Below are 19,020 nucleotides of genomic sequence, written 5' to 3'. Positions count from 1 at the left end.
TTAATTTGTGGACGGAGGGTAGTTTTGGGCTCTGGGGACCTCAAAACAAAAGAAAATCGGTCCTGGGTCTAGTCTTACCATGATACCTATGGTATAGCTTATTCCCTATATGGGAAATTCGCAAAGGAAAATTGTCAGGGTGTCCAATGACCGGGAAAACTGGGAACTATGTGTGAATTTCGTATTTTACCGGGGATTTTTAATTTGCCACGATCGTGCATGAAGATGACGTTCCTGTGACCGCGGGAGACCGACGATGATGTCCAAACGGCCGTGGGATTTGTTAGTGATTTCGCCGCGATCGCTCATGACGACGATGACGTATCCATGACCACGGGAGACGATGATGACGTTTTCGTGACCGCGGAAGCAGACGATGACGTTTCCGTGGCCGCGGGAGTAGACAATGACATTTCCGTGACTGCGGGAGCAGACGAAAACGTTTCTGTGACCGTGGGTGACGAGGATGACGTTTCCGTGACCGCGAGTTAAGACGATGACATTTCCGTGACCGCGGGAAACGAAGATGATGTTTACGTGACCGTTTCTGTGACGGAAGAGGATATTAATGTTTCCGTTACCTCTGAAAAATATCAGAATTTTGTCACGACCACGAAAGACAGTGGTGATATTTCTGTTACTGAGTGAGATATTCTGGATTTTTCAGTTATCGCAGAAAACGATGATGGTGTCTCTACGACTGTGTTAGATGATCACAATATAACCTCGAGTTTGGCTTGACCAAAAATTTCAAAATGGCACACTTTTAGAAGGTTTTTTTTTATATTTTGTAATATCTTTATTTTTCTTTAACGTGGTATATAGTGTCTGGACAGAGATTCAAAAAATTTTGGTATCGACATATCACTATTTTTAAGAAGTTATTGATAAATTGCAGGTTTAAGGATTAGTTTTTAATTTTCGGATTATTTAATCAGTAATATATATAAATTGAATTGGTATGTTTTGTCTTTGGTTGTGTCAGGCAATATTACAGTAATGATAAATTTTATTTCTTTAACTGAGAATGCTCTTTCCGATAACTAAAATAGCGAGCTGTGTTAGCGCTAAAACAGCATTGCGATAGTTGGCGCAAAACACGTTGGAAATTTTAGTACGAAAAGTATGAACTCAACTACCTGGATTTTTTTTTCTCATGATTTTTTTCTAGTTGGCCTGGTGGATACCCTGAAAAAAATAAAAAATGCTATAACAATGAATCACTTGCCTCAAAAACATGAATAACAACCTTGGCTATAATTATTCCTAATAATCAATGAGCAACATATTGTGTATCATGGTTGTGTTTGCAGCATTTACCCAAGCTCTCAACCCGTATCCTACTAACAATTCAACTTCATAGTGTTTTGTGTATTTCTCTACATCTTATTTTAACTTCTGATCAACTACAATTTGGTCACTTGCACTGGCATTTTTCCATCCAACATTTTTTTGAATATTAACAGTTATGAGAATGTGATTTTATACGGAGATTTCTTCAGTAAAAATAGAGAGATTGTATATATCATTTATTCTTAGAATGTTGTTATGACAACACTTTCTGTTTGGCAGATTGACGGATCAACGCTTAAGACACTGTGTGTTCAACACGGGCCTCTACAGAACTTCCACTTGTACCTGAACCATGGCATCGCTCTGGCTAAATACTCCACCAGGGACGAGGCCAGCAAAGTAAGTAGTAACTATGTGTACTTTAAATGAACAACTATTAATGGTATCGACAATGGTTTCATATTTTCATACACTTGTATTGCAGGCTCAAGGGGCTCTGAACAACTGTGTGCTGAGCAACACATCCATCTACTCTGAGATGCTGGCAGAGTCAGAGGTCCAGCAGCTACTACAGCACCTGTCAGCTGGTAGTGGAGCTACCGGGGGTGGCTGGGGACGTGGCGGAGGCAAGGCCACTACCTGGGGCTCTGACTGGCCTCCCGCCTCTAGCTCCTTGTGGGGGGGTGACGCCCCTCCTGACCCCCACCGCTCCACACCCTCCTCATTAAACTCCTTCCTGCCCGGCGACCTACTCGGCCCCGGCGATAGCATGTAACGAGTCGATCTCTTCAATCATCTAGACTGTTCGTCGAAAAGTATTTAAGTAATAAAGTAATTTGTATCTTACAGTAAAAATAATTTTATAACGGTGTAAATGTAACTTAAATTTTTATCAGTATGATAAAGTGCGATGGCACAGCGGACTATTGTGCGTCGTACTGTTTAGGTGAACTGCGCTGTGAAAATTGTGTGGCTTTTTTAACTATATTTTATTACGAGAATATTACCTCTGTTGTTACGATATACTTTCTTTTTTTTATCTCTTATGTTTTATCGAAGACTCTTGAAATGTTGTTCACTTTAGGGATAATAAGAGATTACTATTATCGAAGCATAAATCTGTTAGTGTTAGTGTTACGTTTTCGACTATGGTGCAAAATGTGTATTAAATATTATATTATATAGATTTATAAGTGATTTCTAATTTATAATTTTACTGATAGGCCTTTGCGGCATCTCGGAGCGGTCTCTTCTCTATTAACGAATGACAGGGATCGTAATGTTTTAATTTTTGGTTTATAGTTTGTCTTCCAATACCTAGTGAGGCAGCGAGTTGCGGCCGCTCCGCTCGGTGCCGCGTTTCTCGTCTGATTAACCGAATGCCAATTTTAGTTTTAAGCCGAACTCTGCTCTGTGTAGCGTGTCGGGTGTATATACTTTTAATTTCCTTTGATTTTAGAAAATAATTGATACATGTGCTTAAAATTCTTCTCTATTGCCAATCTCGAACCAAATATTATATAATAGGGTAACTGTACGAACATAGTATAATTATGTTTGTAACTGTAGGCGCACTAAGGGTTAGTTTGGTAGTGCAAGTATAGCGTGAGGAGGTGTAAAGACAGAAATTGAGGCCTCTTTGCTCACCCATCTCCTGTAAATGTGATATCGGTCAAGTGATACGTACGCAGATTTCTGGCTGTACACAGAATATATATATTGCTAACTTTAGTATTAAGACGATAAGCTTACACTTTTGTTCCTTCTCGGTTTAAGTAAAACAGAGTTTCGGGGAGTCGTGCCGACCGCCAGTGCGTTTCTAGTCCGTCTCTGAGGATGTTTCTTGTACCTGCGCGAGCGCGCGGTCGGTGCGGCATTTATCTCCGTGCGCGATATTCACCGTCCGAGGAATATCGCTCCGGCGTAGTTCCTGGTCACAACTGCCTCTCTGTTACCGTCGCCCGAATAATCGTGTTTTCCCCTCCGAAAGCTCGTGGGAGTTAGAGTTTTCGCCACGACAATGATTATTAGTTAAGGTATTTTTGCACAAATTGGACACAGGGCATTGAGATATTAAAAGATACGCGGAAGTAATTACTCGATGTAATAATCATGTCTAGATATAAATAAAATATTATCGGGTAATTTTGATCAGCTGTAGAATAGATTCCCTGTGAAACTTGACGATCAGACAATCCTTTTAGCGGTTACCGTTGTTTTGTATCTAAATCATTTTCGATCTGCTTTCAAACTCAGCCATGACGTGGTTTTACGGCTAAATATTTTGTTTTTGTCCAATATTATGTAGTTTGCTATTCAAATTTTTTTGTCAGATAATTTTTATTTTTGTGGATTTTACTCCATTTTTTGTGATTTCGAGATGACAAGTCTTTATTGTTTAGATTTACCGTAAAGCGAACGTAGGCAGGAAGTTCTTGTCTGGTGCTAATTACTAAATTGAATCAGTAAATGAACGTCTGGTCGTCTTCCCCCCTTATGTGATTCAAGTGCCACTTTTTGTTTTTGAGAATAATTATGATATTGATGTTGTACAATTGTTAAAATAAGAGTGTTGAAGAGTTTTAACTTAAAAGTATTGAATAATAATAATAATAATAAAATAATGATAAAAAATATTAAAAACAAAAAAAAAAGTGTGAGTGAATGGGTGTGTGGGTGCTGTTGTAATGTATATTGTGATGTAAGGGTCGGGGGCGTTTATTCATCGCTCTGACCAAACTAATGCCTCACTCTCGTTTCATCGGCAACATCGGGAACACCAATTGAAGACTGTTTGCGTCGACCAAGCAATAATCTGTCTGTCGGTCTGATCCGACAGTGTTCGGCCGTTCCGTTTGTTTGTTCGTTTGTCCGTTCTTGGTCGGCGAGTGTAAACGCCCCCGTCTCATCAGCCATATCAATAATATGTCAATATTATTATGTAGTTTTTTTAACAAATCACATGAGACTTATTAAAGCCAATAGAGGTTACACCAGTCACATTTCGTAGTCTATTTGTCGTTAGTCGATTTTTATTTTATAATTTTCATATATAGTTTCTACCGAGAGCCGAAGTTATAATTTTGTTTGGAAGTAATGTTTTTAGTTTCCAGTCGACGGTTTTTCTCGACCAATCGCGTTTCTGCGGAGACAGCCTTATATCGTTGTTTGTTTGTTTTAGATTAATCACTCGGGTTTGTGGGTTTTGTTTGCAGATGATTCTATACCATAGTTCGTAAGTTAGATGTAAGATTAACGGTTATGGTTTAGTCGTCAGGGTTATACGAGTATTCAGAGTTTTCAAACCGATTTAAGACTGAATGTCGGAGGTTTCAGAGATCTGTCAGGTTCCACCCGCTGACATGTACCGACTCGACAAACTGAACAAAACAAACTTTCCGTGCCTCTTTGGTGAGGGTTGATGTTCAAGGCTGCAGCACCACTCTAGTCTCCCTTAGCTTTCACTCACTTAGCATTTATACATTTACTTTATGTGTACGTGCAATGGCAAGAAAGATCTCCTTTCTCTTGACTCTTACCGTTTTAAAATACTCTGGTATAAAATCAGCAGCAACCATTCAAATGTTCCATATCGAATTTGTAACTGAAAGTATTAACAAATTTCTTTTCTGATGGAGAAAAGGTCAGATATTGTCTTAATTACTACTTAATAATTATTAGATTGAATTTGAGGTGAACTTAGAATTAATTTGTTGAATAGTTAAGCTATTATTATAACTCAACATTCCCAAACGGTGAGATTCTGAAGGAAGGAAATTGTCGTACGCCGTGTCTTGAGGGGTAGAAGATCAAGTATTGTCAAGGTGCCGCTCATGCGCCGGCCTCTTTCCCCCAAGTGCCTTTAGTCTGAGTGCAATTTAGTTGTAATCTAGGCTAAGACCTGGCTTTGTGTTCACTGACTTGACTGTTTAGCCGTAGTTTTAAGTTGGTTTAGTTTAAGTTGCAACTAGCAATAATGCCATCGGCTTCTCTCTCCTCGACTACATTCCACAAGGATTTCGAGGGGAGATTGCTGAAGCAGCTTTTTAACTCTTGTACTTCAACTTGCTCAGTTTTATAAATTGGAATATTGGATCCAGAATTTTTTACATGTTATGGGGTTTTTTTAATTCTAAAGACGAGTACACCAAAACAATAGAGTTATAGGACTGCCCTATGAAGACTGCAGTGGAACGCAATAGTTAGTTTAGGTTAGGATTGGCAGTTCTCAAGTTTTTGGTCATTCCTGTTTTGACATTTCCGCAAAAAGGAACAAATTCCAGATAAGGGCTAGTCTTGACTGCAAGCTCTTCCGTTCCAGTCGACCAAGTAGTGCGAGTTTTGACGACATAGTTTAGTTCCTGCAAGGAAAACTTCCTTATTCATTCGGACTGTAAAGCCTAAGTTTTTCAAACTGATAGAAAATTAGCCTAACAATAAATATTAAATTGTTTTAGATAATTATTGTTATTGTGAATAATTTTTATTTTAATGTTATAGAGTATTGTTTGATTTAGTGTGTACTCAGTGTCTTTAATATCCATTTGTGGCCCATCACTTATAAACATCTACTATTATTTGTATTTTACTGAAAGAACTCAAACTGTTAATTCTCGTTACCAGCTGTGATACTTGCAATTCAGCGTAGATTAGTGTTCAAATCAAATTTTTGTAAGTGAGAAGGTATAAAATGAATAAGGAAGTAGTGTGTTACATAATACTAAAATACAATTTTCAATCTGAAGTCAAACTTCCATGTGCATGAAACCATCAAGGTTTCAATTTTTCCTTCTTTGTACATAATACTCTACTTTTTTATTGTATGCTGTATATAATTTTTGAAATAGTACTGAATGAAATATATTGCATGTCTCAAAAGCCTTTGTAAGTAATAAGATTAAATAATATAACAGTCTATTGAATCTTTAAATACCTAAGCTCAAAAGAGAAAACTAAAGTTTTATGACCCGATGCAATCGAATAGTCTAGTTACTAAGTACTGTTATAATCAAACCGATATTTTGTGATAAACTATCAGTCTCAGATCTCATCCCAGCTCACCATCGTTAAATCTATGACAAATTATTTATTTTTGTTTTCTGCTCGTTTTGTTTTGTGTATATTTGCATTTTAATTTTTAAGTGCTGTTATCACAGTCCGTTTTCAATCATAGAAACCGACTAATTTAAGGCATTGTGTGATATGTTTTTGTTAATTAATACTCTAGAATTTGTAAGAGAAGCTTTATTCTCGGTTTAGCGGTTAAATGTAATTGTTCAGTATGTAGTGCCAAAAACAAAGTTGGACACAGATAAATTTTGAAGAAGTATTATGGGAAAACATTTCATGTCTGAAGCACTGTCATAAACGCTTAGTAAGTAACCAAATTAGTAGTTTTGTTTTCGGGTTTCTCTCTACTTGTTTAGTCGGTTAAGCGAATTATCGGTTGTCAGTTTAGTCGTAAGTTAGGTTAAGCCGCTGGCAGCCAGGAACATCAACCATCGCCGTATCTCGATCGATCGTACGGTGACGCACGCAAGTCGCATCACAAGACTCGAGATTGTGATAAGCACATCGCTTCCTATGTCGTAGTCGATAAGATTCCGTTGTAGCTAGCCCCCCGACATCACGCGAAAAACAGAAACCGCTCGGAAACGACTGTCACCTTGCAATCGCGTTTTCCAAATTAGCTTTAAAGTTAGCATAAGATGTTGACAGATAGTATTTTTTATTACTGACGGATACGTTTCCCGGCAGAGTTTTTGTTGTTCGCCTCCCCCCCTGCCCCACCGGTCGTGTCGATGGCCTAAACTTACGGTGACAATATCTCATTAGGGTGGGAGAGGTGAGTCAGTATTGTATTGTGTGGGGTGGGACATTCTATGTTAAGTGCTTTTAACAACTGTGTACTGTAAACGTAACTACCAATCCCTTTATGTATAGGACCAGCAAGTATGCATTCAATAAAGGTTGTCCTCAGTGTCTGTATTTAATTTGTCTTTTTATTTGTGTTCCCAGATCATTTGAGCTGTTCTGATCCTCATTCCTAATCTCCTGTCCAGACCTATTTCCTCTCCACGGGTAGTACAACTGCTTTCTGTTTCTATATTCCAAAATTACAAATTAGTTAAATGGTTTGTGTGTATAAAACACCTGTAGTTAGGTGTCTAATGGTTGTCAATTAATTGAAATATTTGTTTTAGCTTATTGGATGTCTATATACTATTTTATTTTTTATAACCTCAAGTGTTTGAATGTGAAAGCGTTTTTGATAGCCTCATATTAACTGTATTTTTACTATAAAGACTTGTAGAATTCATATTTATTAACACTGATTATTACAATTTTATTGATATTTGTACCCACAATTTTAGATATTAAGACTGCTATTAAGTTTTCCCTTTTTAAGTTTTGGAAGGATAATTGAGATATTATTTTTCTTCTATGTATGTAATTATTTTGTATTTATTTGAAATATATGGTTTGTGTTCACTGAGATAAGAATTTTTTTATTTTTTAATATTTTTGTGTGTTATTATTTGAATTAAGTACAGTAATATTAGTGATGGCGAAAATAAACAGATCAGTGAAAGAAATTATCACAAGGATATGTTTTTGTGTTGCTTACTTAAGCTCAGTTAATGTATTGAGCACTTAAAAAATAAGCTGTTTGCCCAATGGCCCAATGTGGTCTTAGACAAGTTAAAATAAAACAATGAAAAGCAGTAATCTAAGCAATTCCACTTCCTTCCCATGTAATTTTTGGCAATTCACTTTTTAACCCGGTCATTAAAAATAGCACTGACTTTAGATTTAGACAGATTGCCAATGTATTAGAATTTTATTTTTTAGCTAAACTAATTAGACAACTGTTGAGTATGCAATATGTTCTCCTTTCCTTTATTTCTTTGTTTCTAATCAATCTAAATTTGCTAAGCTTATTATAATTAGAATTGTTCTGCATTTACAAGTAACCCAGAGGGTTAAAAGATTTAGTAAGAATTGAATTTAAGAAAACTAACAGACTCTTAAAATGGTCTTTTCGGAATATAAAAGATTAAGACTCATTATTCATGCATTATTAATACAGTGTATCTTATTATTCTACACATTTACTCTATTAGGAGAGCTGCAGGATACAAAGCCACTTTTCCTAGGTGTAACATACTGCAACTAGGGTAGTTTTAGAAGAAAAAGACGTTTTTAAATGGCATTTGCATTTTAAATCAATAAATTCATGTTCCCTGTGAAATAAGTCAATGGTGTTTTTTTGTTTTTTTTTTATTGGAATTCTAAAACTTGAATGTCAAAATACCCTCTGCAGACTAAGCACCTTTAGACTAAACAAAATTCTATTTGTCTGATTTTATTTTCATCTAAATCTACTAGGTGGCGTTCGCAGAGGCATCCACATAATTGAGCGGAGTCATCAAGGTTTCATATTATATTGTTTTTGTAATACTGCAGTAAAAACAGTAGTTTTTAATGCATGCGTTGCGGGTCTAAAGTAGCATTTTTTTATATTTAAGGAGTAAAAATCGTGTTTAGCCTCTATGGAGTAAAAATCAGGTGTTGTCAACTCAGTTGTAAATTTCAATTGTAAACGATTGCATGTATCGAAAATATGTATCGATTCGTGCTTCGTAATCATTTTAACATACAGTCTACAGTCTCTTCCCGTAGCATTTTAGCATTGCAGATGCATTAATCCATTCCCAAACTCAACACAGCTCCGCTTTACTACTTCCTTCACCACACCCTACGTCGTGGACCTGTTTCCATCTCTTCCCATAGCATTTTAGGATTGCAGATACATTAATGTAATTGCCAAAGACAGTTCCCACACTCTGCACTGCTAGCCTTACTACTTCCTTCACCATTTACTACGTCATAGACCTGTTTCCTTCCTTTCTCATAGCATTTAAGTATTACAGATTCATTTATCCAACTGCCCAAACGGTTCCCGCACTCTGCACTGCCAGCCTTTACTACTTCCTTCACCACTTCCTACGCCGTGGGGCCTGTTTCCTTCCCTTCTCATAGCATTTTAGTATTGAAGATACATTAATCTAACTGCCACAGACGGATCTAACACTGCTGATGCTCATACTTTACTACTTCCTAAGCCACTTCCTACCTCGTGTACAGGTCCACGTTCATCACTTTTCATTGCATTTTAGTATTTTAGATACGTTAATCTAATTGCCACAAACATTTCCACACTCCGTACTGCTAGCCTTTACTACTTAATTCTTTAACCATTTCCTATGTGGTGGGAATGCTTCCATCCCTTCTCAAAGCATTTCAGCATTGCAGATACATTTAAACTGCTACAAACGGTTTCCAGTTTCTCCACACACACTGCTCACCTTACTACTTCTTTCAGCTCTTCCTACGTCGCGGATCTGTTTCCCTCTCCTCCCATAGAATTTTAAGATTGTAGATTCCTAAATCTAATCGTCATAAACAGATCCCACACTCCGAACAACTCGCCTTTACTACTTCCTTCACCACTTCCTACATCGCGGACCTGTTTCCCTCTCTTTCCGTAGCATTTTTTATTGCAGTTACCTTAATCTAATCGTCCTAAACAGTACCCACACTCCGGACAGCTTGCCTTGATTACTTCCTTCACCACTTCCTACGTTGCGGACCTGTTTTCCTCCCTTCCCATAGCATCACAGGATTGCAAATACCTTAATCTAATGGTCACAAACAGATCCCACCCCCCGAACAGCTCGCCTTTACAACTTCCTTCACCACTTCCTACGTCACGGACCTGTTTTCCTCCCTTCCTATAAAATTTAAGGAATGCAGATACCTCAATCTAATCGTCATAAACGGTTCCCACACTCCGGACAGCTCGCCTTGACTACTTCCTTCACCACTTCCTACGTCGCGGACCTTTTTTCCTCCCTTCCCATAGAATTTTAGGAATGCAGATAACTTAATCTAATCGTCATAAACGGTTTCCACACTCCAGACTGCTCGCCTTTACTACTTCCTTCACCACTTCCTACGTCGCGGACCTGTTTTCCTCCCTTCCCATAGAATTTTAGGAATACAGATACCTTAATCTAATCGTCATAAACAGTTTCCACACTCCAGACTGCTCGCCTTTACAACTTCCTTCACCACTTCCTACGTCGCAGACCTGTTTTCCTCCCTTCCTATAAAATTTAAGGAATGCATATACCTTTATCTATTCGTCATAAACAGTTCCCAAACTCCGGACAGCTCGCCTTAACTACTTCCTTTACCACTTCCTACGACTCGGACCTGTTTTCCTCCCTTCCTATAGAATTTCAGGAATGCAGATACCTCAATCTAATCGTCATAAACAGTTCCCACACTCCAGACTGCTCGCCTTGACTACTTCCTTCACCACTTCCTACGTCGCGGACCTGTTTTCCTCCCTTCCCATAGAATTTTAGGAATGCAAATATCTTAATCTAATCGTCATAAACAGTTTCCACACTCCAGACTGCTCGGGTTTACTGCTTCCTTCACCACTTCCTACGTCGCTGGCCTGTTTTCCTCCCTTCTCATAGAATTTGAGGAATGCATATACAGTACTTTAATCTAATCGTCATTAACAGTTTCCACACTCCAGACTGCTCGCCTTTACTGCTTTCATCACCACTTCCTACGTCGCGGACCTGTTTTCCTCCCCTCCAATAGAATTTTTGGAATGCAGATACCTTAATCTAATTGTCATAAACAGTTTCCACACTCCAGACTGCTCGTTTTTACTGCTTCCTTCACCACTTCCTACGTCGCTGGCCTGTTTTCCTACCTTCCTATAGAATTTTAGGAATGCAGATACCTTAATCTAATTATCATAAACAGTTTCCACACTCCAGACTGCTCACCTTTACTACTTCCTTCACCACTTCATACGTCACGGACCTCAAGCTAGTGTCGTCATTTGATTATATTTATGATCCATGCCGTTTCTGTTCTAATATCTATGGAATAATATTATCCGCTATTTCTTTATCTACTGCATTCAACAGTCAACAGCTAATCATATGTCTTTGTTTATGTGTCAAATACTGCTTCCATAAGGATTACATAGAAACTTTTATACCCAGGTGAACTTTGGGGCGGATTCCTGAGAGACTTTTTTAACGCCATATAGATGTTGGCACTAACCAATATGGCCTTAATCACCATGCAAAATTTGAAAACGATCGTTTCAGTCGTCTAGGAGGAGTTTGCGTATTACGAAATGCATAAGAGTCGACGTATAAGAGCTTCGCTCGCTCCGCTCAATAACATTAGGTTTAAACATCTTTGCCACCAAGACTGATAATTGAATATAATATAATAGGTTACGTACCTTATTCCGTCTTCAGTCTTAACTTAGTCAATGCTGGATGACTAGTGTGAACTTTATGTGTCGTCAACCTGCATGTATACATTGATGAAGACTTACGTCGGATATTTGACCATATTAAATTGATGTTTTAAATAAGGATTTGATAATGGGACTTTGTTCCCGAAACTAGTCATCCAGCATTGACTAAGTTAAGACTGAAGACGGAATAAGGTACGTAACCTATTATATTATATTAGGTTTAATGAGTACATAGGTTTGCTCAGTTAATGCTACAGGGAGGGTAATAAAGTACAGTATGAACTTGGAGGGTTAGAATTTTCTCCATACAGGGTGTTTCAGAATTCGTGTCGGATATTTTAGGGTATTGTTCCTGGGTAAGAAACAAATCCAAGAGTGAAAATTTAAAAACGTACGTTTTCATGTCCCTGGCCTTTTACTTCGTAGATACTAGATTTGTAGTTTATTATTATGTGTTAAGTCTCGAAATTCACGACCATGACGTGTCCCTAGGGTACATTTTCCAACTTTCACGCTGTTTTTAGACTAATTATTCATGCCGAAATATATAAAGCCATATTTTTATGTCATCAATGGTTATTAAACTTACAAAAAAGGAGCATATTATAATTTTATTGTCATTACAAACTGACTACCATGACAAAATAAGTCTGTCCCTCGATTTGGCGTCAAGACCATTTGGGAAACATTTTCAACTTTGGAGCACGACAGTGGCAAGCCTGGCGTCGATGGAGTCAGTTGGTTTTAGAGACTAGTTCGGGGTGTACGTCAGGATTGTAGTGCCGGTCGTTTCGAGTTGAAAGGAGGAATTACAAGATTAATAAAGGAAAGATTGTGTTTTTTGTAATTTTGGTGTGTCCATGACCGTACGTAGTCATTCGATGAAGTAGACATGGTGTTAATTTTTGTTTATAAGATATTTCAATTGATAGATTAACCTAGAAGTCCACTTTGTATCCTCAAACATGAGGTGCAGGGCTACCGCCAGAACAGAGCCAAATAACTCGTAATTTCACGACCAAAGTTTCACGACCATCGCGGGTTTTTTCACGACCAATCCAGCCTTATGGATTATAGTGTGTTTGGTCGTGACAATAACTGTAATATAACTGTAAATTGAACAGTTTAGTGCAATTGAAACACATATTTTTATTATATCTAACAGGATAATTGAAGGATTGTTTGGAAAGATTTAGATTATTCCAGACAATTCACGACCGTACCGCTTGTCCCTGTCCATCACGTTTATGATTTCTATCATAAAAATTTCAAAAATTAAAATATCGTCATATTTCAATGTTTTATACACAAAAGAAGCACACCTCTATACAAACATAACGATTTTTCGGGTCTCAGGTAAGTTTTTTCGGAGTTATACAAACTTAAAAAGATTTTATTGGCTTTTTTCAATTTTTAGCGAATTTCCCATATAGGGAAAAAGCTATTACCGTAGTACTCATGGTAAGACCTGGACGCGGGACCGATTTTTTTTTCGTTTTGAGGTCCCTAGAGGCTAAAAACACCATCCGTTCAAATTCATATATATATATGTGTCCGTCAGCACGATAACTCGAGCAAAAATGATCCGATTTTGATGAAATTTGGTACAAACGTGTAAACGTACGTTTATCCGAACGAGTTCGCGATCCAGCATGATCGGACCATGGGAACGGGGGTTTACGGGGGGTTTTATGGGGTAAAAATAGGTTTTTCCCATTTTTGACCCAAAAAACATAAAATTTAGCAATTTCTTTCCAAACCATTTTGTAGAGCTTAAAAAAACAAATAATTTAGTATATTGAAGTGTTATTATGCGCCTAATGGTCACGGAGAAAATTCCAAAAAATTGTAAATTTAAAATTCCCGTGATATTCTTATGGAGAATAAGTAAACTGTTGTAGTTTGCTTGTTTGTGAACATATTTTGATCAAATTTGGAAAATGTTTTTATTTTTTACTAACTATTCAAATTTTACAAAAAAAAAACTGTTTTACCCTCCCTGATGCAGCAAACCTAAGTACTCGTTAAGCTAATTCTATTTAAATCAAGAATATGTTATAATTTTAAGTAGACATTTCAGTGTAAATCCAATCAGTCAAATGGAAATTCGCTTAGTCTGCAGGTTTGCTGCGGCGGGGGTATTTTAGTTTTTTGATTTTTTTCTAGAAAGACCAAATATACCAAAAGCTCAGTGACCTTTTTATTGTATAACTAGCTGTAACCCGCGGGCTTAGCCCCGTTTAACTTCTTAATTTTCAAGATTATCTCGTTCGCATGGCTCAATCACGTCCTGGTTGAAGTTTATTCGCTACGCTCACTCACCTTTAGGTTGGAGCTCGTTCGCTGCGCTCACTTGCCTTCAGGTTAGCTCGTTCGCTACGCTAACTCGCCTCCAGGTTGAAGTTCGTTCGCTACGCTCACTCACCTTTTGGTTGCAAATTAGCTGTTGTCATAAATGTAAAAGAAATAATAGTGCTGCACCCTGTTGGTAATCCTTGTAACTTTAATGCTATTGAACATCATAGAACAGAACCAACTTGTTTAATTGAAACAGCTGTTAAGATTCAATAATTCCATTTCTCATAAGGTTAACATGGGAAACTCCAGAGCCACTGGGGCGGAGCCCGAAAGGATTTTTGAAATAAGAATATGCCTATATGTTAATCGGGAATGTGAGCTATCATCATGCCAAATTTCAGCCCAATCCGACCAGTATTTTTCGAGTTTACTTTTCCCATACACACATACAGCAACCACCTCTTTTTTATAATAGTATAGATAGATGGTCATAAAAGTAAATTAGTTTATAGCAAAACATGGTTATAAAAATAATATTAACTATTTTTAATATGCATTTAAACGTCCGTTATGGTCGTGACAGGATTTTGTTTTTCCACTAAAGATGCTCTATTAAAAAGAAACTACCAAACATATTGCGTTACCATGGACATTTTATGAAACTTCAAATGTTAATGAAATAAAAAAAATAATAAAAGTTTTGAAAAAAGGGGAAAATAATTTGCAAAGTGCTTTTGCTGAAAACGTACGTTTTTAAATTTTCACTCCCAAATATCATATTTAAATTGACCGGAAGTCTTTAGTTACTCACACAGCCACCATTTTGTTTTTTTCGATATTAATTGTTTTCTAAAAAATGGTAAGGGATACGAAATTGAAACTTTGCAAAAAACATTTATGACAACTAGACAAAGCTACAAAAAATGATTAACATTTTTAAAAACTTATAAAACAAAATGGCGGCCATTTAAAATTTTGTTTCTTAAATTACTCAAAAATCGTTGAGTTTACAAAAAGTTTACAAGAATAACTTTTTTAAAGTAATTCAATTAAAAATCGATTGACACCTAAATCTTTAAGATTGGATGAATATTAACTGAGATATGGCAGCTTTAGTAATACCGTAATACCATAGATTAAAATTTTATCTATGGTAATACTGACAGCTGGAGGTTAGAAGTAGTGCATGTGGCCTAAGTCTGCCACAACAATGCATCTGTCTGCGCTTTGAAATTTATTTTTAAACGATTTTATATTACTCCAAACAATAATAAAATATTACATACCCCCAAAAGTGTATTTTTTTATCAATCATTAGGATGGCTTAAAAATTGCACACCTATTTACTGTTTTTAAAATTCACACTTAACACGCTATTTTTTTTAATCAGCTGCGGTGAAAATCAATACACTTGTTTACAAACTAATCAGCTGATTTTATTTTGTCTGAAGATGTTATTGTTTATTCAATGTAGTCAGTTCCTCTAACCTCTAACCTCTCTTACCTCTAACCTATACATTGAGAGTACCTACACTTTCAAAGGAAGTGTAAAAAGTTAGAGGAACTGACAACTTGTAATTTTTTTTTGTAAACTCAACGGTTTTTGAGTAATTTAAGAAACAAAATTTAAAATGGTCGCCATTTTGTTTTATGAATTTTGAAAATGTTCATAATTTTTTTGTAGCTTTGTCTAGTTGTCATAAATGTTTTTGCAAAGTTTCAATTTCGTATCCCTTACCATTTTTTAGAAAACAATAAGCGAAAAACACTCACACTGGCTGTGTGAGTAACTAAGGACTTCTGGTCAATTTAAATATGATATTTGGATTCGTTTCTTAGCCAGGAACAATACCATAAAATATCCGACACGAATTCTGATACACCTGTATAACCAAATTACAAAATCACTTGCGATATTAATTATTTGTTTATAGCTCTAGAGTCTATAGTCTAAGAAAACAGTGCTGCAACATGGAAAAAATTGCAACCGAAACTTTCTTAATGGCTTTTTGTCTAAAAATTTGTTGTGTTTCGAAGTTCAAAAATTAAAAACAAATTTTTACCCCATAACCCCCCGTAAGACCCCGTTCCAATCATGCTGGTTTGCGAACTCATTCTGGTTTATCCCGCCTTACACCTTGAAACCAAATTTCATCAAAATCGACAAAAAATTGCTCAAATTATCGCCTTCACGGACACACATTCACATATATATATATTATATTTATATATATTTGAACTAATAGTGTTTTTGCCCTCCGCAGACAGCCAGACACGAGGAGCGCGGCAAGCGGCAGACAATGGTATTAAGTTGCCTGTCACTCAGTGAGAGATAATTGCATCAGCAAACTTACACATACTTTCTCCCATAAGCTTGTGAACAACCTTTTTCATGTGTAAGCGGTGGTGCATGTGTTTTTGTGTGTGTAATTATAAAATAATGATATTCTATAGGGATAAATCACAACAGTTTTGCAATAACTTTGATAAGTAATTGTTACCAATGGGGGTTTTACTATTCTTGTTTAGAATAAATTATAAAAACCATAATAACACATACATTTTTAAACAAAACCGGCTTTTTTCCTTAAGTACGAAATTTTGTTATTTTATGGGAAATAACATGCGTTACAATAACTTTTGAACCATACTTTCTAAGGAAATAGCATCCGTACCATTTGGTTCAAAATGTACAACTATAACATACTCAATTTATACCAAAATAGTTAGGTCGTTTTCGAGGAAACCAGATTTTTCCGTAATTTTATGGGTTTTATGGAAAAATCCCCTTTATAATTAATATTTTGAAAAAATGAAATAATTGCCTGGAGATATAATGGTTTAGTAGCCTGATCTACGTACCAAATTTCATCAAGATTGGACGACAGGTGTGGTCTGTAGCTCTGTTAACACATCCACAGACATCACTTCAAAACCATTTTTTTGTTCAGGGGGGCCAAAATGCTTTATGGCCACTCAAACTCAAAAATTTTGACAAACCAATACTTTCTCCATATACTATGTACAGGGGGAAAGTGGCCCAAAACGGTTTAGGGTAAATGCTACAGTTATTGGCACCTTCGGTAAACCTCAGAGAAATCTACCACAAAGCTCCTTTGTAATACCTTTTTTAATGTCTGCGTCTTTTAAAACATGTAGAAGAATGTACTGAGAATACAGGGACGTATTAATAATATGTATATATATATATACATATATATATACATATATATATATATATATATATATATACTTATACATAATATAACTAAAGCTTATTAAAATACCCCCGCCGCAGCAAACCTGCCGACTAAGCGAATTTCTATTTATCCGAATGATTTTCAATTAAATCTATTTAAATAACATCAGGTTTAACGAGTACCTAGGTTTGCTGCCACAAGGAGACTGAAACTAATAAAGTGTTTTTTTTAGTAAAATATTAATAGCTTTAGTATAAAATAAATAAATTTGCCCAAAATAAAAAAAAAAATTAAATAAATAAATATTGAATAAATAAATTTGATCAAAATATATCCATAAGCAAGCAAACTACTGTACAACATTTTCAATATTCTCCATAAGAATAACAAGGGAATTTTTTATTTACAATTTTTTGAATTTTTTCCGTTACCAATAACCGTTAAATTATTTGTTTTTTAAGCTCTTTAATGTGGTTTAGAGATAAATTGGGAAATTTTGTGTTTTGGGGGTCAAAAATGATAAAACCCAATTTTTACCCCATAAAACCCCCTGTAAAACCCCGTTCCCATGGTCCGATCGCGAACTCATTCAAGTTTATCTCGCTTACACCTTTAAACCAAATTTCATTAAAATCGGACAAAAATTACTCAAGTTATCGTGCGTATGGACACACACACATATACAAATATATATATATTTATATAATGAATTTCAACGGAATGTTGCTTTTGGCTTTTAAGGACATCAAACATGAAAAAGTAAATCGGTCCAGGATCCAAGTCTTACCTCATAAGTATGAGACCTACCAACGGTAATAGCTTATTCCCTATATGGGAAATTCGCTAAAATGAGGAGCAGTCTGAGTCTCTGTCTGTAAGGCAAGTGCCATAGATTAATAAACTATTTTATCAGCGTCTATCCACGGCCGCCTTTAACTCCAGTGTTAAAGCGGGAGTTAAAGCGGCCGTGGCTCACCAACAGAGTTGTTGCTGTGAGAGGAAAATATCTCAGGAAGTTGGAGAGACAAAGCTCACTTGATATCATAAAAAAAACCACGGCCACCTTTAACTACAAAAAACCCTCTTGTGAAAAAAATATCTCAGCGGAAGTAAAGGAAGTTGGAGAGAGGAAGTAGAGTAGACTAGACTCCAAGCGACGCGTTACAATGTTACAATTTCATTATCGCCGCCATTCGCCATTCGCCTTCGCCATCTCCATTCCATGTCCATCGTCAATCGCCATTTTGTTTCCTCATCGCTTCAACGGATTACTCGTTTAGCAATAGTGTGTCACCGTAACTCAACCCATCCCATTAGCATCTAACCTAGTAGGTAAGTAACTAATAGATTACAACTTGCTGTTAAAGTCATGTTCGTGATTTTTTATACTTTAAACTTGGGGTTAAAATAATAATAATTTACTTGAATGGATTTCGTGATCGTCTTAACCACATCGGATGGGCTAGGCCATAAGTTCAAAGTAGGTCACTTAATAACGTGTCATAGACGTTTGGTTGTACTTGCGGACAGTAAATTAGGCCTATATCATATCAGCAGAGTATGATCTAGGTGATGATGGTGTCCTAGGTGATCTAGGGGACCTAGATGATCTAGGCATGTTTGCACAATAATAGGGAGCCTAAGTTACTTCAAATTGCTGTAGGCCTAAGTAAGTTAGGAACCTATAGGCCCTACTTACATACTTGCGCCCTAGGCCTAGCCTAGGTGTTAGACCTATCTAGGCAATTGTGAAAGCGTGTGCCTCATCACTAGGCTCTTTCCTCTTCTCGTGGCGAACCCTTATCTCGATTCGGGTACAGTTTCAACTAAGTAGGCTACGCTAATAGCCTATCGATTGAAACTATCAAA

The 19,020-nt window shown here is 36.5% G+C and overlaps 2 protein-coding genes across 6 annotated transcripts in view; both read left to right on the top strand.

The window, feature by feature from the left end:
* Positions 1-7,286, top strand: part of LOC129001832 (protein Gawky-like) — a 72,512-nt gene extending 65,226 nt beyond the window's left edge. For all 5 annotated transcript variants that reach the window (XM_054429282.1, XM_054429283.1, XM_054429284.1 and 2 more), the window contains 2 exons: positions 1,573-1,692; positions 1,778-7,286. In XM_054429282.1, the coding sequence (XP_054285257.1) occupies positions 1,573-1,692; positions 1,778-2,068 (411 nt within the window). In that variant the 3' untranslated portion in view covers positions 2,069-7,286. The remainder of the gene's footprint in view (positions 1-1,572; positions 1,693-1,777) is intronic.
* An 11,059-nt stretch (positions 7,287-18,345) lies between these two features.
* Positions 18,346-19,020, top strand: part of LOC128999579 (piwi-like protein Siwi) — a 57,807-nt gene continuing 57,132 nt past the window's right edge. Inside the window, exon 1 of the mRNA XM_054426163.1 lies at positions 18,346-18,483. The gene's annotated coding sequence lies outside the window, so the exon portion shown is untranslated. The remainder of the gene's footprint in view (positions 18,484-19,020) is intronic.

Source organism: Macrosteles quadrilineatus, unplaced genomic scaffold (genome assembly GCF_028750875.1).
Source record: "Macrosteles quadrilineatus isolate MER2022 unplaced genomic scaffold, UCM_ALF_1.0 Scaffold_8__2_contigs__length_117827958, whole genome shotgun sequence".
Lineage (NCBI taxonomy): Eukaryota > Metazoa > Arthropoda > Insecta > Hemiptera > Cicadellidae > Macrosteles > Macrosteles quadrilineatus.
Note: the sequence above shows the minus strand (reverse complement) of the source record. Positions and strands in the feature narration are given on the sequence as shown.